Source organism: Lontra canadensis, unplaced genomic scaffold (genome assembly GCF_010015895.1).
Source record: "Lontra canadensis isolate GAN:19392208 unplaced genomic scaffold, GSC_riverotter_1.0 scaffold160, whole genome shotgun sequence".
Lineage (NCBI taxonomy): Eukaryota > Metazoa > Chordata > Mammalia > Carnivora > Mustelidae > Lontra > Lontra canadensis.
Genome location: NW_022631154.1, coordinates 267,215 through 289,779, shown reverse-complemented (window position 1 = coordinate 289,779; position 22,565 = coordinate 267,215). Strand labels below are relative to the sequence as shown.

Genomic DNA, 22,565 nt, shown 5'->3' with positions numbered 1-22,565 from the left:
ACCGAATCTGTATCTGCGTAGACTTGCTGCATCCAGCAACTGTGGCTTCCCGTGAAGTGCTCTTGGTTCACTTCGGCTTCTCGTCCTTCCTAAGAGAGGCCTGGGTGACTGGACGAACTTCTCCGTGCATAAGAGTCTTTTCCAGGAAAAGGATTTGGTTTGATAGTTAAAACCAGCATATCTAGGACACCTGGGTGGCCCACTCGATTAAGCGTTTGCCTTCGGCTCAGGTCATGATCCCAGGGTCCTGGGATGGAGTCACACATCGGGCTCCCTGCTCAACGGCGAATCGCTTCTCCCTCTCCCTATGCCCCTCCCCCTGCTTGTGCTTGCTCAGTCTCTGAAAAATAAATAAAATCTTTAAAAAAAAAAAAAAAAACAATGCATCTGACTTTGAGCATACAGGCACAAAAAGCCTGTCCCAAAAGAATGTTTATTCTGAGAGAGGTAGGGTTTTAATGGACCATCCAGTTGCGTGTAGTGGTGATATAGTCAGGACTTTGATGACTAGAAAGTAGTTGAGGTTTACTTTTCACTGCTGAAGTTGGGTGGAGAAATCTCCTTTAGTTATAGGTGTTCTGGGAAGATAGAAGGTAGAAGGTTAGTTCAGTGACTGTTGAACTTCCATGTATCTGATTCTTTTTTTTTTTTTAGACTTTTTTTTTTTTTTAAGATTTTATTTATTTGAGAAAGAGAGACATAGTGACAGAGATAGGGAGAGAGAGCACAAGCAGAGAGGAGAGGGAGATACAGGCTCCCACTGAGCAGGGAGCCTGACGTGGGGCTCGATCCCAGGATCCCGGTTCATGACCTGAGCCGAAGGCAGTCGCCCAATCAACTGAGCCACCCAAGCTCCCCTCTTTTTTTTTAAGTAAGCTCTGCACTTAATGTGGGGCTTGAGCTCACAACCCTGAGATCAAGAGTCGCATGCTCCACCAGCTGAGCCGACCAGGTGCCCCATGATTCTTCTGAGTACCCCTGCCACCCACCCTCATTCCTTCCAGACTGCCGAAGAGGCTCTGTTCTCATCTCACTCATGTTTTCCTTCCGTAGGATGGACAGAATGACAGAAGATGCCCTTCGCCTCAACCTGCTGAAGCGGAGCTTGGACCCGGCGGACGAGCGAGACGACGTCCTGGCTAAGCGACTCAAAATGGAGGGGCACGAGGCCATGGAACGCCTGAAGATGCTGGCGCTGCTGAAACGGAAGGACCTGGCGAATCTGGAGGTGCCGCACGAGTTGCCCACCAAGCAGGATGGCGGTGGCGTCAAGGGCTACGAAGAGAAGCTCAATGGGAACCTCAGGCCTCACGGAGACGGCAGGGCGGCCGGAAGGCCCGGCAAAGAGAACATCAGCGACGAGCCGGTGGATATGAGCGCGAGGCGGAGGTACGGCGCTCCTCCGCCGCCTCCTGCGGGGGCACCTCCTCTGGGCTGCGCCGTGCGGCTGGGATGCATTCCAGTGAGAGGAGGTGCTTCTTGGAAGAAGACAGGCGTGTGCCCTTTGGCCTGACCAGGAATCCCTCTCATTTCCCAGTGGAGCTCGGTGCCTCCTGTCTCTGCTTAGCGCACGGAGAGTCCGCAGTCAGCACCCTTAGGAGAAAGGTCATTTCAGGATGAACGAGGCACCGTAGAGCTGGCAGGGAGGTGATGCGGGCTCCGCTCCCATCGTAGGGCAGTTGTAGAGGGCGGCAGGCGTTCCTTCAGGTCACCCTGGCGGTCGTCCAGTGTGCTGTGGCGGAGTCCCCGCTTCCGTTACATCCGAAAGCAGGGGCCCAGCTCCTTTGTGCGAACAAGGAGGTGGTCTTCGCGTGCTGGTTCTCTGCCTTCCTGCTTTGCTTGTGCCACTCTCGTCAGCCTCCACGTACATGTGAACATTCGTATGTTGTGCACATACACGTGTGTGTACTCTCACACGTACACGGTTTCTCAGGACTTTTTTCTGGTGTCTGTCAAGGCTGAGTACTTGAAACAGTGGCGCTCGTACACGGAGGAGGTACTGGCTGACGGGACAACTTCTGGGACAGTGAGTCACAGTGTAGACAACCTTAGCTTTAAGAACATTGTTTATTAATAGTTCACATATAGCTGATAGGGCGTGAGAATGATTCTGTAGCGTCCACTTCAGCTGAATTTGTCTTACGACTGAAGAAGAGCGAAAGGAACAGTCAGAGCCTTTTTTTTTTCTTTTTAAGATTTTATTTATTTTTTTAACAGAGAGCGATCACAAGCAGGCAGAGAGATAGGCAGAGCGGGGGAAGCAGGCTCCCCACTGAGCAGAGAGCCCGATGCGGGGCGCGATCCCAGGACCCTGAGACAATGACCTGAGCTGAAGGCAGAGGCTTAACCCACTGAGTCACCAGGCGCCCCCAGTTAGAGCCTTACCTGGGATTCTTTCTCTAGCTTTTAACGTTTACTTACTGTTAATGTCCCAAGTTTTTTGTGTTTGTTTTTGTTTTTAAGATTTTATTAGCACAAGCAGGGTGAGGGGCAGAAGGAGAAGCAGACTCCCTGCTGAGCAAAGAGCTTGATTCAGGGCTCCATCCCAGGACCCTGAGATCATGACCTGAGCCGAAGGCAGCTGCTTCACCAACTGAGCCACCCAGGTACCCCACACACAATTATTTTTTTAAAACACACCCAATGAGGGGCGCCAGGGTGGCTCAGTGGGGTTAAAGCCTCTGCCTTCAGCTCGGGTCATGATCTCAGGGTCCTGGGATCGAGCCCCACGTCGGGCTCTCTGCTCAGCGGGGAGCCTGCTTCCTCCTCCCTCTCTGCCTCCCTCTCTGCCTGCTTGTGATCTCTCTCTCTGTGTCAAATAAATAAAATCTTTAAAAAAAAAAAAACAAAAAAACAATGATGGGACATTATTCTTGGTAGTAGCATTTAAAATCCTTAGGAAACTTTACATAAATTCCCTGTTGGTCATAAATGAGAAAAGTCCTTGGGTAGCTTGGAAGCTATATGTAGTATCAGCAGAATATGATGAAAATAGATTAATTCTGAGATCCTTGGGGAAAAAAGAAAGCTGATGAATGTGATCGGAGCCCTGAGCAGCCCACGTGCCCATAACCACCCTCGCCATCTGGAGCAGTTACTGACCCTACTTGACGAGGGAGGAGAAAGAGGACAAATGTTGGACGGATTCCTCAGATCCCAAGTTGGCCCCGAAAATGCATTTTTCACAGAAACATTGTTACACATTTGATGAGATCTCAGTACTAGTGTCATTGGTATCATAGTAAATAAATTTTAAAAATTCTGCTTTGAAAAGTCAGACTGCCCTGAGAGCCCTACTGTTGCATTTAATTTTATTTTAGAGGAATGAACTTTTGAACTTGATCCTTTGGAAACTGGGAACTGTTTTTAATGGTCTCCAGGAAAACAGGGTTGATGTAAACTACGTAGATCCCTATTCTGCATGGGAAGGTAGGCCCCACTGGCCCCTGCCGCTCTTCTCCCCTTTCACAGACCCACTGACAGTTATTTCCGCTTAGCCCCAAGCTTTTTATAAGAATAAGTTGTTCAGCAGAGAGAACAGCAGTGTCTTTGATCTGGATGAAAGAAGACAATTTAAAAGCAGAGTGAAGGGCCCGGACATCCATGATAGCCACATCATAATTGCCTAAATCTTTTTTTTTTTTCCATCAGTTGGGCGGGTTACAACGTATATGAAATAAGGTGTGTGTGAAACCAGTGTTTGCTTATATTTTGGAATGCTAGAGAAACATGGCAGTTTTCATTCTGTTTAGTTGTTTTTACAACTGGAATAAGGATTAGAAGTTACAAAGCTTTGGGGGCACCTGGGTGGCTCAGTGGGTTAAGCCTCTGCCTTCAGCTAAGGTCATGATCTCGGGATCCTCGGATCGGGCTCCTGGAATCTGGCCCCACATCGGGCTCTCTGCCCAGCAGGGAGCCTGCTTCCCCGCCTCTCTCTCTCTGTCTGCCTCTCTGCCTACTTGTGATCTCTGTCAAATAAATAAATAAAATCTTTTTAAAAATACTAATCAAGTAAAAAAAAAAAAACCTCTAAAATACAAAACAAAACTGTCTATTAAGAAAAAAAAAAAAGTTGTTACATAGCTCCTAAGGGAATCTGGCAGTCTGGGTCATAAGTGAGGTCAGTAACAAAACAGACTTTTTGTGATCTCTCTCCGACAGGTAAAGTTTCGTACTTAAGAACACCAAATAATGTAAATCATATATATATTTGGGGAAGTAGCAAAATATTTTCTTTCCGCAGAAAGCTTAATTAATGAGACCAGAATCTGAAGTCAGATGCAAAAAAAAAAAAAAAATTGAAGAATGAACCAAAACTTGACTTGGGTATTGCCTTACCTGTGCTATTATCTATTGTGGGTCTGATTTATATCCAGGAATAAAATATCATTTATTTTATTAGGGTTTATTAGGGTTGTTCTCAGATCCAGCTTCTTGATAAATGCTACTCATTCACAGTCTCCATCCAGGAGTGTCTCTGCCTGTCTTGTTGCTGGACAGTCCCGTCAGCAGTGGGTGGCATTCGTTTGAGAAAGGAGGAGTTCTTAGAGACGCTATTGATGTGTGTATCCAGCCAGGACCAGAATGGAGGTAGCTTCAGACTGTTGATGTAAATAAACATTGGGAAGTCATGTAGAATTGGAAATCCACCAGAGCTCAAAATTAGTCACCTGTGTTAGTGTTAGGGATGGAAGGCAGGGATGAAGGAACACAGAAATGAAAAATGAAGTCACCAGAAAATAAAATCAAACACCGTAAGGCCTGACCATTATTCCAGCAACTTGGGGTCAGAGAAAGACAGGCTCTTCTCTAGTGCCTTCTTTTTCTGTAACCTCACATCCTCGGCTTGCCGTCTGTGACCAGCAGTTATAGAGCAGTCCAGACAGATGTAATAGTTCCCAGCACACTCATACACGTCACTCTGTCCCTCTGTTTTCTCAGCTAAATTTGGTTGCTTTCACTAACTCTGTTTTACCCTGTTGAGAAAGTGGATGCTTACTCCGTCTAGCCAGGGTGCCCTGTTCAAAAGGCATCTACGGCCCAGCGGCTGGGAGAAGAGACCCAGAGAAATGGGAGAAAGGCTCTCAGCACTAAAGATCTGTGGGTTTACGGGTTCGAGTTTCATGTTTAAGTAACAGCTGCACGTTACTTTAGATCCGTGTGTTCCTAGCTACACTGAAGGTCTCGAGGAAGAAGGTTCTGGGAGGGTATCTTTGAGAAATCAGAGAGTTAGAAGATGTGGTCATTGATTTGGGGGCCTGAGGCAATTAGAATCTTCAGAATTCAGTGCAGTTTTTTGGTTGGTTGGTTGGTTGGTTGGTTTTTTAAATCAGAAAAGCAAGTAGGATGCTTTTATAGCTAGCCCCAAAAGACCAAAACTACAATTGTCTAATAAATAAGATTGGGAATACAGGGACCCAGTGTGGAGAATTTAGATTTCAGAGTCCTTTCTAGAGGGTTTCTTGCTGAGGGAAGATGCTAAGTAGAACTCTGGCAAGTAGATGCAAGTCCTGTATGTCTAGTTTCGGGGTTTTAGTCCCTCCAGAAGGCTGTAGACTTGGCCCTATCTGTTCCCTCAAGCAGCTGATAGCAGTATCTTCTTTTGCCTTAACTCGTGACAGAACAGACTGCCCTTAGGGTTGTCATAGAACCTCCTCTTTCGTAAACCCGCAGGTGGCCGGGACCATGTTGTTGTGGGCGTAATGAGCTTAGGGTCCTCGTTAGCAGTGCAGCATCTGTCCCGGAGCTCAGCTGCCTTTGCCCTTCTCCCTGCATGCTGTTTCCTTCCTGAGCCTCTGCATAACTAGTAAGACAACCCAAAGGAGAGTGAGGTATAGGGGAAACATTTAGAATTTCTATTCAAATCAGTGTGATAAGAACACTCCTCTCTTGTCCCCATTTCTGAAGCCAGTGTCTGTGTGTGTGTGTCGTCCCCACACAGGGAATTCAGATGGAAGATCCCGAGGCTGAGGCTTCACCACCACTACTATCTTGGTATTTTCTTCGTCCTAGGACTTGAATACCCTGGGTGAATTGGAACAGACTTAAGTTCCCTTGAATCTCTTTGTTTAGTGTAGAAACAAATTTTAACTTTTCTATGAACTTTCACTGTTGGAATACTTGGATTTTTCTTTTTCTTGTCTAGTGAGCCAGACCGAGGAAGGCTGACTCCCTCCCCAGACATCATTGTTTTATCTGATAATGAGGCTTCCAGTCCCCGTTCCAGCTCCCGAATGGAAGAAAGACTCAAAGCAGCCAACCTAGAGATGTTTAAGGTAAAAAAGAGAGAAAAGGGAAAACAATTTCTTTCTTCATTTTTTGCTCCTCCTATGTAAGAGTCCCAGTTCTGTGTTTTTATGGTTTACCTTTTTAATCTAAATAATTACGCATTGATGAAATTTTTTTTCCCATTGATGAAACTTTTCATAAGTGATTCTCAACCTCAAGGGCGTGCCCTTTAATTATTTAATTTTTAAAATTTTTTTAAGATTTTATTTTATGTTTTTTAAAGATTTATGTATTTTTATTTGAGAGAAGACAAGCTGGGGAAGAAGCAGAGGGAAAGGGAGACTCTCACAGAGACTCCCCACTGGGTGAGCCCAGTGTGGGGCTCGGTCCCATGACCCGAGCTGAAATCAAGAGTCGGACACTCAAGCAACAGAGCCCCCCAGATGCCCTGAAAGAATTTTTTTTTTTTTTTTTTTTTAATGTGGCAGAGGGAGAGAGCACAAGCAGGGGAAGAGGGAGAGGGAGAAGCAGGCTCCTCCTTGCCGAGCAGAGAGCCCGATGCGGGGCTCGATCCCAGAACCCCGGAATCATGACCTGAGCCGAAGGCAGAGGCTTTAACCCACTGAGCCACCCAGGCGCCCCTGAAGATACTATTTTTTTTTTTTTAAACTTTATTTATTTATTTGAGAGAGAGTATGAGCGAGGAGAAGGTCAGAGAGAGAAGCAGACTCCCCATGGAGCTGGGAGCCCGATGCGGGACTCGATCCTGGGACTCCAGGATCATGACCTGAGCTGAAAGCAGTCGCTTAACCAACAGAGCCACCCAGGCGCCCTGAAGATACTATTTTTAAGTAACCTCTACACCCAACATGGGACTCTAACCTACAACCCCAAGATCAAGAGTCATGCGCTCCACCTACTTACTGAGCTAGCCACGTGCCCCAAGGGCATGCCCTTTTACAGGGAATTATTAGAACCAAGTGAAGAATACAGTTTGACAAAGCATATTCAGTGTAACTTACCTTTGGAAGATATGAAAACAAAACTTCATTTGTCACATAAACTCTAGGCTAGAACCGCCCTATCCTGGTTCTCATAATATGAAGGGATTCCTAAGTTTTTATGTATATCTAGAAGAAGCTTGGCTCTAAAAGATCCAGAAACATTATTTTAAAGGAAGCAGTGTCTCCCTGTGGCCATTCTTCTGTTTTGCCAGAAATCTGGTTGATTGCAATTTATATGTGGTCTCTTCTTTGATTCTGTAAGCACTTTTTGAGCACCTGCTGAGTACCAAGCCCTGTGCTGGGCTCCGGGACAGAAAGACACCAGTCCCGGTGCTGCTTCTGCTTGGTCGGGAGATGATTCCAGCCCAGGAGGAAGCCTCATCTTGCAGGAGGGGACTCTGGGCGCCTGCTCCCCTCACTCACCGCCTCCTGTCTCCTCAGGGGAAAGGCATGGAGGAACGGCAGCAGCTCATCAAGCAGCTGAGAGATGAGCTGCGGTTGGAGGAAGCTCGGCTGGTGCTGTTAAAGAAACTGAGGCAGAGCCAGCTACAGAAAGAGAACGTGGTGCAGAAGGTATTATGCCCTAGAAATGCATGTCTGGGTTTGAGAATGGACTTCCCAGGTAGGTTCCATTGGATGGCCCGTTCTTCTCTGGTCCCATGGGTTTTCGTTTCTTTTTTTTTTTTTTTTTTTTAAAAGATTTTATTTATTTATTTGTCAGAGAGAGAGAGGAAGAGAGAGCAAGCACAGGCAGACAGAATGGCAGGCAGAAGCAGAGGGAGAAGCAGGCTCCCTGCCGAGCAAGGAGCCTGATGTGGGACTGGATCCCAGGATGCTGGGATCATGACCCGAGCCAAAGGCAGCTGCTCAACCAACTGAGCCACCCAGGCATCCCTGGGTTTTCGTTTCTAAGAATAGTGGTGGTTTCTGTTTTTGTTTCATCTTAGGCTTTTTTTTTTTTTTTTAAGATTTTATTTATTTATTTGACAGAGAGGTCACAAGTAGGCAGAGAGGCAGGCAGAGAGAGCGGGAAGCAGGCTCCCCGCTGACCAGAGAGCCCGATGCGGGGCTCGATCCCAGGACCCTGAGACCATGACCTGAGCCGAAGGCAGCGGCTTAACACACTGAGCCACCCAGGCGCCCATCTTTATCTTAGGCTTTAATCAAGAAAACCTTGATTCCATTTTTCTCATTTTTCCTTCTGGTCAACAGAGGCTTCACCCCAACAAGGAATTTTAAAAGTCTGGGAGTGTGCCAGATTTGTACTCCGTCTCTGGTCTTTTCTCCCCCTCAGACCCCAGTCGTGCAGAATGCAGCGTCCATTGTTCAGCCGTCTCCTGCCCACGGGGGACAGCAGGGCCTGTCCAAGCTTCCCTCCCGGCCTGGGGCCCAAGGGGTTGAACCGCAGAGTCTGAGAACATTACAGGTATGTGACCCACCTTGGGGTCTTGGTGTCGGAGAGCCCTTTGTCTCCCATCTCTGGTTTGGGACTTTGGTGTCGATTATAGAAGAACCTGGCTGGGCTAGGGGTGCTGTCACCCACGGTCCTGGGTCCCCCTGGCATGACTTGCTGTGTGGTGCTAGGTGGCATAGTAGGGTGATAATCCCCACCTTCCGTCTGGACATTTCTAGCTCTGCCCCTTTCCATCTAGCTTATACCAAGAAAAACCAAGGAATTCCTGCCGCTGATCAGGATTTACACTGAGGATACATTTATTCAGTAGATCATTAGACAAAGTTACCAAGTCTGCATTTCCACTCAGCTGTGCGTTACAGTGTTACCTCATTAGCATTTTGGTGGGGTATTTTACCAGCTATGACTACTTCTTTTCCTCTTTTCCCCCTTCAGGGTCACAGTGTCATCCGTTCGGCGGCCAATACCACCCTCCCACATATGTTGATGTCTCAACGTGTTATCGCACCAAACCCTGCCCAGCTACAGGGCCAGCGGGGCCCACCCAAGCCTGGCCTTGTGCGTACCACAACACCCAGCATGAACCCTGCCATCAACTACCAGCCGGTAAGAGAGCCCTGGTGTGGAGGCAGGGAAGTCTTTTATCACTTTCCCTGTTGAGAGGACCATAGAGTTGAAGGTTTGGACGTAGAGAAGATGTAGGACAACCCAGGGCGGTTCTGGTAGAGTTTGGATTGACAGCAGTCCTGATGAGAGTGCTGGCGCAGGGGAGCCCCTGAGGACAGGAGTGGGCAAAGGGGGTGGCGCAGTGAGTAGCAGCGAGTCTGCCTGCCTGGAAGGAAGCAGGGGCCTGGGGAAGAAGAGGCCCAAGGACAGAGGACAGAGAGCATCCCCCTGTTTTCCTCTCAGCTGTTGTCCTAGCCGCTACCATTCTCCTTTGCTGGAGATCTTTTTCATTGAGGTTGGACACCTCCTGTCTTTTCCTGAGCTTGGGGCAAGCTTGGCAGTGCAGACAGGGCTCAGATAGTGTTTTCTGCCATGAAAGCAAGACTTGGTCCTTGCTCCCACATCCCGTCACTGACCGCTGTGCTCCCTGCATTCCAGCAGTCGAGTTCTTCTGTTCCCTGCCAGCGCACAGCATCCTCCGCCATCTATATGAACCTTGCCTCCCACATCCAGCCAGGGACCGTGAACAGAGTGTCCTCACCACTTCCCAGCCCCAGCGCCATGACTGACGCCGCCAACTCCCAGGCCGCAGCCAAGCTGGCTCTCCGCAAACAGCTGGAGAAGACCCTCCTGGAGATCCCGCCCCCGAAGCCTCCCGCTCCCCTGCTCCACTTCCTGCCTAGTGCAGCCAACAGCGAGTTCATCTACATGGTGGGCTTGGAAGAAGTCGTACAGAGTGTCATCGACAGCCAAGGTGAGGCTGCCAGGCCTGATGGACATGGGCCGAGGCTCGCGGGGAACTGTATGCCTCCAAGTGACCTCTCCTCACTCTTGCCACACCCCTCTCCGTTGTTCAGAGGCTGTTCAGGAACAACACAGCAGAAATGCTTTTCGTGTGTCTGCATAGCTTAGGCTTCATATTTTTACTGTATTTTGCGTATTTTTTGCAGTTCATTGTTTAGTTTTCAATGGTGCCTGGCACTGTGGGTGCATTTTCGATGACTAGAGCACTTACTGTTCATGTCTGTGTGCGGGTGGCATTGTGCTACGTCGTCATGCGCCATCCCTGCCGTTTGAGGACTTAGAGTTGAGAAAGTAGGACCTCTGGAGGACGTGAGCAGTCCTAGTAGTGGCTGGACCGGGCTGGGATGTATTAACACTAACAAGTTACTACGCCTGAATTTCCAAACTCATGGACTTAGGGGGGAACACGTGATGGTAGGGGCGATTGCCCGAGGGACTCAGTCCTGACTCGCAGCAGATCACGAAGCGAGCGATTCAGACATTGATCGCTAAAGATTGTGAACTTGTGGGCCAGGGCTGAGTGCAGTCTGACGTAGAAAGATGCTGTGGAGCAGAAGTGTTGGCGGAGTCGGACGGAGTCCGGTGGAGCAAAACAGGTTTCCGTCTCGCCGGACGAGGAAGTCAGGGCGCGTGGGTTCTCGGGCCAGCTTGGCCGTGAGCGGCCACACTTGGACTTGGCCTCCTCGTCTCTAAATAGGGTGCCGTGCTCCGAATTCCCTGAGGTGGTATTGTTACCGTCAAATAAAATAAAACTATTTTCTAAATTGTAGAGTCTCCTTACTTCAGCAGAATAACCTTCTAAAAAATTGGTTTGATGAGGAATCGGGGTGGGAAGCACGAGTGCCTCATTGTTCTTCTCGTTGGCGTCTAGGCAAGAGCTGCGCTTCGCTCCTGCGGGTCGAACCCTTTGTCTGCGCCCAGTGCCACACAGACTTCACCCCGCACTGGAAGCAGGAGAAGAACGGGAAGATTCTGTGTGAGCAGTGCATGACCTCCAACCAGAAGAAGGCTCTGAAGGCTGAGCACACCAACCGGCTGAAAAATGCGTTTGTTAAAGCCCTACAGCAGGAACAGGTAAGACCGCAGACTTGGCAGCCCCTGCTCCGGTGGGGGTTTCCCGAGAGGTAGTTCATTTTGGTTTAGCGGGGTTGTCTGTGTGACCCCCACAGTCCCTGATGACCTGGACTCTGGCAGGTCGAGGCCCGGGTTCCCTGTTTCTCTCCTTACTGTTCTGTCTTCCCCTTTCCACTTGATTGTCTCTGGGTGGGCAGGAGTGTGACAACAGTGTGGTCCATTGTGGGGAGGGACAGGCGGCTGAGACGTGGGTTTCCCTCCCTAGTGGTGCCGAAGAAGTCCCTCCATTCACGCAGTCTTATTTCCTCCTCAAAGAAGTGGGTTTTGGTGGGACTCGTGTTGGCTGCACTAGGCAGGAAGTGGAGCAGGGGAGCGGGAGGCTTCGGGGGCGGGATCTCCACGAGGGTCTTCTCCAGCTGTTGGCGGAGAGCCAGCTTGGCTGCGGCCAGGGGTTCTCCTGAACCTGTTGGAGAGACAGAATCTCCACAGTCTGTGGTTGGCAAGGGAATGACAGTGGAGAGAGCGGACTGTGACGCGGCCCAGGGAAGAGGAGCGGTGCGGAGTGAGTGGACGTGCCCCTGTGGCGTTTCCGGAGTCCCGAATGTCTAGGGGAGAGGAGGATGTGTCGGAGGCTCGGATCCTTCTCCTCTATCCCGTCTCCATCCCACCACTCTTCAGACCCCTTTGGGTAGCATCACAGATCTTCTGGAAAATGGGTAGACAAGAGTCAAAACTAAAACCTCCATAAATTCGTCGTGGTTCATCGGTTGAGTCTGCTGGTTGCCACCGCCCAGACCTCTCCTGCCCACTCCTGAGCACCAGCTTTCCCAGACAGACGGCTCCCCTCATCAGCGAAGCCGTGTTGGCTGCTTGTGGCCAGAGACCTTGGTGCACCTCCCCCACCAACTCTTGGCCTGTTCCATCTCCCTCCTGCTCGCTGGCAGCATTAGAGATCAGAAGATTTCTAGGTTTTGTGGGTAGGACACGGAGTGCTGTCCTGCCAAGCTGACCTGATGACTCCCGACAGGAAATTGAACAGCGACTCCAGCAGCAGGCAGCCCTCTCCCCCACGGCGGCTCCCGCCGTGTCCAGTGTCAGCAAACAAGACACCATCATGAGACATCATACGCTTCGGCAGGTGAGGGTCTCTGGGAGGGCTTTTCAGCCGCTGACCCCATCTTGTCTTTCTTCGGTGGGAAGTCCTTCTGCTCTTCTGTACCCCACATCCTTCCCTCCCCCCTTACCCTTTCCGTGGCGGCCACGTTGTCATCCCCCCGTCCGCTGTCCGTTGCAGGCCCCACAGCCCCAGAGCAGCCTGCAGCGTGGAATCCCCACCTCTGCCCGGTCCATGCTCTCCAACTTTGCACAGGCGCCCCAGCTCTCTGTGCCGGGCGGCCTCCTCGGGATGCCAGGTAAGAAGGGCTGGGCTGGCTAGGCCGCAGCTCCCTGGGAACAGAGTCTCTCCTGTTTCCGCTCTCTCTCGAGGCCCGCCTCACTCTTCGTTATGGCAAGTGTTGGCTAAATTCCTCACACATTCAGGGCACAGCACGCTGGGGTTTGGTAGTGAAGACGCCACAGTACCTGCCATTATCGGTTTGCTGTCTGGCGCACCCTGTTGGTGGGCGTGCGGCTGCTGATCTCTTGGCGAGAAGAGCGGGGTGCTCTCTGGATGGCGGGGGGTGCTTCCTCACAGTTGGCGCCCCCAAACCTGGAGCAGATTCCATGAGTGTGTCTCTCTGCCTTGGTTAATCCCGTCTCACCGCTGTTGCCTCTGACTCTCCCATCCTATCAAGACTGTGCTTACTGTAGTGCTGGTAGGACTGACGTGTCAAGAAGACTTCATTCCCTGAAGCTGGCGCACAGGGGGCAGTTGGCGCTGGCCTAAAACTTGACGGAGTCTGGACGGGGCAGACGGCTTCCGCTGCTTCCTCCCCAGCCCCAGCTCCGTGCCCCAGAAGGTGCTGCCTCCTCTTCTAATGCCCCCCCCCCACTTCTGTCTTCTGGGTCCAGGTGTCAACATCGCATACTTGAACACCGGCATCGGAGGACACAAAGCTCCCAGTTTGGCGGACCGACAGCGGGAGTACCTTTTAGACATGATCCCTCCCCGGTCCATAGCGCAGTCCATCAGCGGGCAGAAATAACGCCTGTCCACGCGTACTGCCCCAGCCTCGAACCCTCCACCCCTCCTCTCCCATTGCCCCCAACTTCCGTCGCATGCAGTGCCTGTACTGGTGCCTACCATACACGGAAAACAAAACCGAGAAACAGAAGACAGACCTAGAAATCAACAGGAAGACCCGCGCCTGCCCCGCCACCCCCACTGCTGCGACCCTGCTGCTCTCGTCTTCTCTCCTGTCCCCATTCACAGGGAGGTGCTCCTCGCCTTTGGTGGAGGTCAGAGTGAGGGCCTGGGGAGCCATCTAAGCCCTCTGACGTGTGTTTCTAAAGTTTTTATGCTATAATTATTGTCATTTTTAATGATGATGTGTCTCCTCCCTTTGTTCAGTGGACGGTTAAACCTTTTTATTTTCCCTCAGTATTTTTCTTTTTCTCTTTACTTTTGCCTTTTTTTTTTTTTTTTAAACACAGATGACATTCAGATAAGTGACAAGAGCATTGCAGGGGGTTCCCCAAGGGGACATGACTGGGAGTGTTGGGGGCAGAAATTTTTAATGCACTTAACCTGGGGTTGTGGGGGGGGTCATCAAACAGAGGACATCAGCCTTGGGTGTCTCTGGTCTGGACAGTCTGGGAAGCAGTGTTCGTGCTGAAGTCGGGCTCTAAGAATGAGGGGAAAGAGCCTGGAGGGAGAAGCTTTAACCCACAGAGAAGGGGACGAGGGACATGAGGACAAGTAGTGTTCAGCCAAGAGGGATGGAGGCTGGTCTTGGCCTCCTGGGTGCTCTCCTGGTCCCAGCGGAGATGGAAGTCTGTTCCAGGTCAACTAGCCCAAAATTATTTCATCTTATTTTCTTTGTAAAATTCTGCCGTCCCCCATACCACATTTTTACTCCTAATCTGCTCCTGGCAAGAGGGAAGCGGGGCCTGGCTCTTATGTGGCTGTTCCAGCCCAACTTAACCAGGGTCCTAGAAGTTGGGCTGGGCATGGTGAGTGAGACAGGAGTGCAGAGCCTGGGGGCAGGCAGGGGCGGGGCCGGGAGGGCTTTTTCCCTAGCAGGGGAGACTCTGTCCCTCTTGCCCTCCCCGCTCAGAGGCAGGAGGAGAGGGCAGGGAGGGAGGCCTGAGCAGCCCGGAGTCCTGCCCCAGCCTCCCACAGCAGGTACAGCAGTAACTGCTCAGAGCCAGACCCCTCCGGTCGCCAGCTCTGGACCTCTGAGCCGAGTAGCTGTTGGCTCCCGCCCCACCCCACCCCCCAGAACTCTAGTACGTTTCCTTTTGTGTTGTTTTCAGCTTTTTCTTTAAGCCCTACTAATGTAGAGAATGAACTGAATTGTGCAATGTTGCTGTTCTGGGGTCAGGGGAGGTGAGCATCCCATCTGCCCACACCCTGGGGGCGGGGCAGGGACCAGGCTGGTTTGGAGGTAAGGGAAGCCCCTTGGAGGCCGGGGTTTCTGCTCTCGGGTCATGTTCACTCACCGGCCTCTGCGGCTCTAGAAGCTGCCTGAGTGCAGGGGGAGGGAAGGGTTGCTCGAGCAGCAAGGTGTGAAGACTGGAGTTGAGCATTTTGCCCTTGAAAGCCACCTGGAAAAATTCCCCCATTTTTATTTTAAGAAATTAAATAATTTTTTTAGAGTAAGAAGGCACTTTTAAAATTAACACACACAGACTGCACACCTTCCCCATAAAGTTTGGGGGATGAGGGGTGGAGGAGGAGTTGGAATCAGGCTCAGTATCCCCCCCCCCCATACCCCAGAGCCACTGCGGGTTACTATACTGGCCCTACGGGCCTCCCTGGGTTTTTTCTTTCCTTCCCCCAAATTCATTGAGCACTTAATAAAGGAGCAGAGATACAGCCTGTGTCTGGGCTCCCCCAGTGGTGAAGTGATCTGAAGCTAGATGCTAGTGACATAGTGATGGGGCTGTTCGCAGTGGTTTTCAGGGGGAATGTGGTCCCCCTGACGCTACGTGGTGGGAGAGGGAGGGGGGTGATGAAACTGGGTCTGGGATTATTTTAAATTTATATATATATATATAAAGATATATTCTTACATCTTTTGTTTGCCCTCTGTGCTTCGAAAGCACTGGATAAATTGTTTGGTTTTGCTTTTCTCTCTTCCACGAAATTGGAAGCTCCCCCCGCCCCACCCCCACCCACAAGTCATCTCGCCTTGTGGCCTGTCTAGCCTCTTCTGCCCCGCCCACCGTGACAAAGTGCCATTTCTGTTATGTCTCCCCTCCCCCAGCTCGGAGGTACCAGGTGCCCAAGTCCGTCACTTGAGACTCGAAGTGAGGAACAGAGAATGTGCAATACCGTCTGGTTGGGGCCACCCCTGCCCTGAGCTGAGCCTCCTCCCTGGGAGCCAGCACCTCTGAGTGGGGTTTGGAAGTAGGACGTTTAGATGAGGGGGAGCGATGGGGAAGGAACACCCAGCCGAGTGCCTGCCGGGGCCTGAGGCGGCAGGGGAGGACAGGGGAGCCTCCCTTGCTCCTGTCCCCTCAGGCTCAGTTGCATAGAGGCTGCTTGTCCAATAGTAGAGCTCTGTGACCCTTGCTCAGTCGCTGAGGTTTGATTTCTTAACCCTCCTCCCCATTTTCATACCCTTCCTTGGGCTTAGTGATGGGGGTGAGTTTCCCGTAATCATGGTGAAGTCGTAGCCTTCCGCCTCCTCCCTTGCTCTCCACCCCCACCCTTCCTTATTTCTCTAGTTCCTCGTTGCTGATCACCTTGTGTCCCTCCGAGTCTCTCGTTGCTCCCCATCGCCAGGCTGGGCCCATAGACACTAACCCTCCTGCCTGAAGATAGGAGGAAAGACGCCGTGTTCAGAGTTATCCTCTCCCGGAGCTCTCGAAGCTCAGAGGACGACTAGAGCGAGGACCCCCTGGTTCTTCCCGACGTCCTCCGCCTCCAGAGGCTCTCCAGGTGGTCCTTCGTGGACAGTGGCTTACTCCCGAGATGCCCGAAACTGGTAGATGAGCAGGAAGGCTTGGGTAAAGGTGAGGGACAGAGGTCCTCATTTGTCAAATTTTTTTAATTTTTAATTTTCATTTTCTACTTTCGTCATTTGACCACAGCATCTGGACTTTCTCATCCCCGGAATAAGTATTTTTCCATATTTTTGGATGTATGTATGGTAGACAGTTTTTTGTTTGTTTTTTTTTTAAAGACACAAAGATAAATGTTTTCCTGCTTTGGTTACCTTTCCTTTCCCCTTTAAAAGGACTTAGCTATAGAGCCGCTTTGTAAAGATGCTTCTTGGTATTTTACTTTTGTCCCTTACCCCAAGCACTCCTTCCTCCTAACCTTCCTCTCCACACCCCACCCCACCCGGCCCTAGGCTCCCCTGCCCTCCAACAAGACCTTCATTAGCTTATGATACTTGCTGCGGAGATGTTATAACAAGGACTCATTCGTGTATATAAGCTATTTCTTGATCCATTTAAAAGGAATTGTACATTGTGTAGAAAAAAAAAAAACCTGAAAAAGAGAAAAAAAAGCCCTCGCCATGGATATTGTGAAACTGTGTTATGTCATTTTGTAATGTGCCCGTTTGTGTATGATCCGTGCAAAAGGGTTTCTGGGGAAGGGGCGGGGGTCGGGAGGCAGGGCTGTGGAGGGTGGGGCGGGGAGTGGGCCGGGCCCAGCACACTGAGACTGGCAGCGGCTCCAGCCCCATCCCTCCTCAGAGATGCCACCTCCCCCACCTCCCAGCCCTGATTTGTGCCTTGCCTCCCCGCCGGGTCACCAGCACTGCCTCGGCAGAGCCCACGCCCTCCCCCATCCTGCCCACCCTCCACCCCAGCATTAGGCGGATACTGTGGGAAGTGCTGGGGGTCAGGAGGTAGCCGAGGAATGGGGCAGTTCCTGGGGGCATCGAAACCAAGTATTATTATGAATTGTAACTGTATTTGCACTGTTTTTTTCCTCTGATTGCATCAGCATATATACAATATACCTATGTAACGAAATTCAGTGTCAAGCTTTCTTATGCGGGGGACTTCCCCCACCCCGCCCCCGCAAACAAGAACCTCTTCTGTGGGTCTTTGACAGTAGATTATCGAGGGATGATAGAGACAAAGGACTTGAACAAAACCTCCTAAGGAAGCCTCACCTCCCGAGCCCCGCGCATCTGCTCGCAGTTTCCGGCTTCGTAAATTGGGGTGAGGGGCCACCGTGAAACTCGGGTTCCTGGTCTGGGCCGCAGAGTGGGGCGCCACAGCCCACTGCGTGGGGTGGCAGCACCGGCCGGAAACCTGGGGTCGCCCCAGGCTTTCCCATTAACTGGCTGTGTGACCTTTGGTAGTTCATTTTCCGGGTCTCCGTTTTCTTACTTGTGAAGTGACAGGGGAGAGCATCCACCGCCAGGTGTAAAATTCTGCCTTCTGCTTCCTTCCTCACCTGCCGAACAACAGCTCGCGGTGCGGAAGGGGCGGGGCTGCAGGTGCAGGTGTGCGGCCGCCCCGGCGCCCCGGGAGGGCTGCCAGGCCCCCCGCCGGTCCTCTGGTTTTGAGAAAGGGGGCAGTGACCTCTAGCCATCAGGGGCACCTGGGACAGCTTTGGCCTCAGGCCCGCGACCGTGAGTGGCGGCGCCCAGGCTGCTGGTCTAGCCTGGCCTCGCCCTTTGTGAGCTGCGGGGGCGGGGGGGGGGGTGCGCAGAACTTGCCCGTCCTCTTGGTGACAGCTTAGCGGAGCCCGATGCACCCCAGTTCTTGGCTCCTTCAGAACTCACGTGAGCCCTTGCAGGCAGCTCCCCACGGCCTGGGCTGAGGCTCCCACCCTGTAGGCTCCTGGCCTGGGAAGCCTGGAGAGGATCTGGGGAGGTGGCGTAGGCCTGGCAAAGGTGGGGGCAGAGCAGGGTTGGGGCGGGGAGCAGGGCTGGGGCGGGATGGGCCTCTCTGAATGGGGGTGGGGGGGCAAGACCCTTTTGCACAGGCTCTAAGTTTCCTTTTTTTTTAACTCATTCTGATTTTCTGCATTGTGTTTGGAAATTAAAATGAAAAAACTAAGACCAACAGAAACTGGTTTTCAAAAAGGCAAATACACTCCCATCTGTTTCAGATGCTGCTGAGCATTTCAGCAGTAACAGATTCAAATAATAAGCTAATTTTTGGAGAAAGGATTAAAAGAAAAAAACTTTGTAATATTTATCACTTGCAAGCTATGTTTAATAAAGAAAGGAATGGTTTCTAAACTTTTCCTCTGGCTCGTGCTTTAGTCATGGCTGGCTTGGGGTAGCATGGGGTAGCTTGGGGGTGCCCGCTTTCCTTCCACTGCCGTGGTCACAGGAAGCCCTTGCTCATCCACTGTCATGGACCCTGTGTTCCAGAAGCCAGTGGCCTGACGGCCGAGGGCCCGACGGTACCGCGCAGGAGGCGGAGTCCCCAGCTGTCCTTGGCCCTGCCAGTCCTACTGCTCTGGTCTCTCTGGGTTGCAGAGCCCTCTGTAACGTGCTGGTCTCCCGTGGTGGCAGCCGTCCCCTCATCCGCACACGGCGTCCCCCCAAGTTCTCCTTCCAACCCAGAACATTAACCAGATCCTAATTTATGTTTTCCGTATGCTTTTCTTATGTCCCAACAAAACACTTGGGTCCACCCAGGAGGATGGGATGTTGAAAGTTTGGGGCTGTTGTTTTTTTAACTGTGCACTTTCTACATTTAAATCCGATTAACATCCTGTATTACTAGTTTCAGAAGTAACGGTCAGTGATTCGTCGCTTGTACGACACCCAGTGCTCTTCCCATCACGGCGCGCCCCCTTCCCGCCCCCGCCCCGCGGCCTCCGGCTGGTCCCTGCAGCTGAGAGTGTCTCCTGGTTTGTCTCCCTCTCATTCGTCTTAACTTTCACCTCCCTTCCCCTCTGATCCTCAGTTTGGTTTCTTAAGTCCCACATCCTACTAACACCCAAAGAACAAGTAGTCAAGAGATGGGCAGAAGACATGAACAGACATTCCTCCGAAGAACACGTACAAATGGCCAACAGACCCGTGAGAAAACGCTCCTCGTGGGGCGCAGTGGCGGGACACGAACCCGTCCACGCTGAGAGCCCGCCGCACGCTCAGGACGGCTGCCGCCACCAAGGCGGGGTACGACGGGTGGCGGCGAGGCCGCAGAGAAAGCCCGGGGCTGCTCTTCACCGCTTGGTCCTCTGCCACATGTCTGGGCGGGAGCTGCCCGGTCCCTTCCGTCCCTTTCGCAGAAGGCGCCCATGTGCTGCGGCAGGACCCAGCCTTGCTGAGGTTTTGTCCCTGGGGCTGGTGTCATTCTGCAGGAGCACAGAGAGAGGCAGGGTTTAGGGTCCTCTAAACCCTGGGTTCCCCTCCCTCCCTGGGGGGCTCTGGCCTCAGGGTGTGGGGGAGCTGGGTGAAGCGGGACAGGGGGGCCCCCGGGGGCCACAGGCGGGCGGAGAGCGGAGGGGAGGAGGACGGGTTCTTGGACGGCAGCAGTCGAGGGGCACGGGATGGGGGACTGCTCCACGGCCTCTCCACTCTCTCCACGAGGGAGTCGCAGCCACCTCAACCCCCGCTCTAGCCGCTGTCTCCTCTCAAAAATAGAAACCAAACGGGGAGGAGAGCTCTGCCCCCCGCAGAGGGTCCGGCGCTGTGGATCTGGAAAGGGAGATGGCTGGTCGCTCAGAGAAGCAGCTGCCATCAGCTCCGATGTTCAGGACGCTCGTGATGTTGGGACAAAGGGGCAGGGAGCCCCCCCCCCCCCCGCCGCCCACTCAAGACTCAGAGGAGAGGGCGCCTGGGTGGCTCAGTGGGTTAAAGCCTCTGCCTTCAGCTCGGGTCATGATCCCAAGGTCCTGGGATCGAGCCCCACGTCGGGCTCTCTGCCAAGCGAGGAGCCTGCTTCCCTTCCTCTCTCTGCCTGCCTCTCTGCCTACTTGTCACCTCTGTCTGTCAAATAAATAAAATCTTTAAAATAAATAAATAAATAAATAAATAAATAAAAGACTCAGAGGAGAGCGGGCTGCTGTCCCTGCATCAGAGCTCAGCCGGGCCACAACGAGACCGGTCCCACACGGGGGGTCCTGGCCGTGCAGTAGAGGTGGTGGCGGAGACCCTTGCCCGGCTCCCCGGGCCAGACCCCTGAGGCTGTATGTCTTGGGGTAGGGTCGGGTCTGGCTCAGGAGGAGGAGCGTCTCCCGGGTGGGGTGCGGAGGCAGGATTCATGCTGTCGGGATGACCCGGGGCCGGCCTGGTTTATCCTGAGCTACTTTGCGCGGGGAGAATGACACCCACTTCCTGAGGAGGGAGGAACAGAGACCAGCCCTTCTCGCCTACGGTCAGGCCTGCGCTTCCCCGGATAGAAGCTGAGGGACCTCTGGTTCTTTCCTGACTCCGGGGTGACAGGGGCAGACGAGGCATTCTCGGGGCGGCGGTGGGGGGAACCAGTTGGCGCCATCAGCGAGGGAGCCACTTGCAGGGCCTAGGCCAAGGGTGGCTGTCCCGGTCAGGCCTCAGCCCCAGGCCTCAAGCAAGTTGCTTTCCCCGCCCACTCCCTGCGGGACAGAGGAGTTCAGCCTTCTCTCTCTGAAGCCCCCCCTCAGGGGTCCCCAGCTCGGTGGGAGGCAGGAGCACTCTTGGGAGCCCCGTGTGCGGAGGAGGTGGTCCAGATGGGAAGCACCAGCCCGGGACCTTGCCTGGGGACTCCCTCTCGTTTAGCACGCTCCCTGTGGGCCGAGGGTGCAGGCTGGCAGCACCCCCAACACCGTCCTCTGCCTGGGGGTTGCCCAGTGTCCTCTGCCCCCTGCCCCCAGCCCTGCTCTCCCACTCTGGGAGGGGGCAGCCAGCTCCTCCTCTCAACTCTGTGGCCCCGGGGCCACTGGATGCAGACGGACTCCCTGCAGCTTTGCAAGCACCGAGGGCAGCGGAGCAGCAAGGCCTGTGGGGACACCCAGCACAACCCAGGGCAGCACCCAGCCCCGGACTCCGTGATCACAGTGCCTGCTGTCAGTGGGCCAGGTAGAGGCAAAGTCCAGCCCTTCCGCCTCCCTGAAGACCCACATTCGTGGGTCCCGTGGGAGGGCCCACTCTGCGCCGCACCTGCCACCCTCCCACCGCACCCCTCCTCATGCAAGGGGACAGTGGGCTGCTGGGACCGTCCCCCTGGGCACTGAGTGCCTGGGCCTGGCTCTCCTGCAGGGCAGCTCTGCAGGGACCAGGACACGGAGAAGGCAGTGCGCCTTTCTGGGCTGGAAAGCTCAGTGTCTGGGGAAGGACAAGGAGCAGGGTGCCAGGGGGCACAAGAAGGGTCGGGGCAAGGACAAGAATGGCCGCAAGGCCATGAGGAGACACAAGGGGGCCACAGACCCAGAAGCCCAGCAAGGGCCCAGACAGGTCTGAAGCTTGTGAGGACTGGAAGGGATGTGCCCTGTGCCACCAGGCCCAGAGGTGGCCAGGGATTCCTGTCCTCCCACCAACCCCCCACCTGGCACAGGCCCGAGGTTCAGCACATGGTCAAGGACGTTGTGGCTGTGGGCAAGGGCAGTGGCAGAAATGGACAGGGCAGTTGGTGGCAGCCCCCTTGGGGCAGAGGGTGGCTCTGAGTCCCCTGTCACAGCCAGGCGGCCGCTGGCCTGGCTGGAGCCTGCGCTGTTCTCAGCCACACTGGTTGCTGGCCTTGCTCTCCGCTAAAGCCCCACCAGCGTCCCTGTGCGAGGGACAGCCACACCTGCTGGGGCCTCCTTCTTGCCGGGTCCCCTGACCCGGTTAGTGGGCCCTAAGGAGGGGACTGTCTCTCTCCGAGGCCACGAACCTGTCCAGGCCCCGGCCCCGCCCCCTCTGTGTGGGCCCCGCTTCAGTGGAGCGGCAGGAGCGGAGCTGCCTGGGCGCACTTGCTGACACTCCGTGAGGGCTTCCGAGGGGGGAGGTGGGCCTCCTGCCCACGGTGTCAAAGGCAGCCACTTTGGGCACAGGAACCTGGGGCATCTGTTGTCACGGCCCACCTGGATGTAACCCAACACTCAGCTCCTTCCCATTCTTCAAGCAGACCAGCTGGAGCTCAGGGACGCCCTAGGCCACACCGGTGACCACGGCGCTGCTGCCAGGAGGCCTGAACAAGGACTGTGGCCACCAGACAAGCAGGTGGGGTTAGGGGAGTGGAGGGGAGGGCGGTGCTGGCCGATGGGTAGGCGGCCCCGTGAGGCCCTGTGTCTTGTCCCCTCCTACCTGTCCCTCTCCCCATGCAGGTTCCCACTGGGGGAGACCAAGCCCAGGGCCCTCCCAGGCCGGCCTTGGGACTTGCCAGCGGGA

The 22,565-nt window shown here is 53.4% G+C and overlaps 1 protein-coding gene and 1 pseudogene across 4 annotated transcripts in view; both read left to right on the top strand.

Moving 5' to 3' along the window:
- GATAD2B (GATA zinc finger domain containing 2B) overlaps window positions 1–13,771 on the top strand; it is an 85,814-nt gene extending 72,043 nt beyond the window's left edge. For 3 of the 4 annotated variants that reach the window (XM_032845176.1, XM_032845175.1, XM_032845177.1), the window contains exons 2-11: window positions 1,054–1,389; window positions 6,146–6,275; window positions 7,674–7,805; window positions 8,527–8,658; window positions 9,082–9,252; window positions 9,751–10,066; window positions 10,988–11,190; window positions 12,218–12,328; window positions 12,485–12,602; window positions 13,201–13,771. In XM_032845176.1, the coding sequence (XP_032701067.1) occupies window positions 1,055–1,389; window positions 6,146–6,275; window positions 7,674–7,805; window positions 8,527–8,658; window positions 9,082–9,252; window positions 9,751–10,066; window positions 10,988–11,190; window positions 12,218–12,328; window positions 12,485–12,602; window positions 13,201–13,334 (1,782 nt within the window). In that variant the 5' untranslated portion in view covers window position 1,054 and the 3' untranslated portion in view covers window positions 13,335–13,771. Of the gene's footprint in view, window positions 1–1,053; window positions 1,390–6,145; window positions 6,276–7,673; window positions 7,806–8,526; window positions 8,659–9,081; window positions 9,253–9,750; window positions 10,067–10,987; window positions 11,191–12,217; window positions 12,329–12,484; window positions 12,603–13,200 lie in introns of those variants that run through there. The other variant, XM_032845174.1, reaches the window with a different exon arrangement.
- A 7,155-nt stretch (window positions 13,772–20,926) lies between these two features.
- Window positions 20,927–21,947, top strand: LOC116859662 (annotated as a pseudogene).
- The last annotated feature ends 618 nt before the right edge of the window (window positions 21,948–22,565 follow it).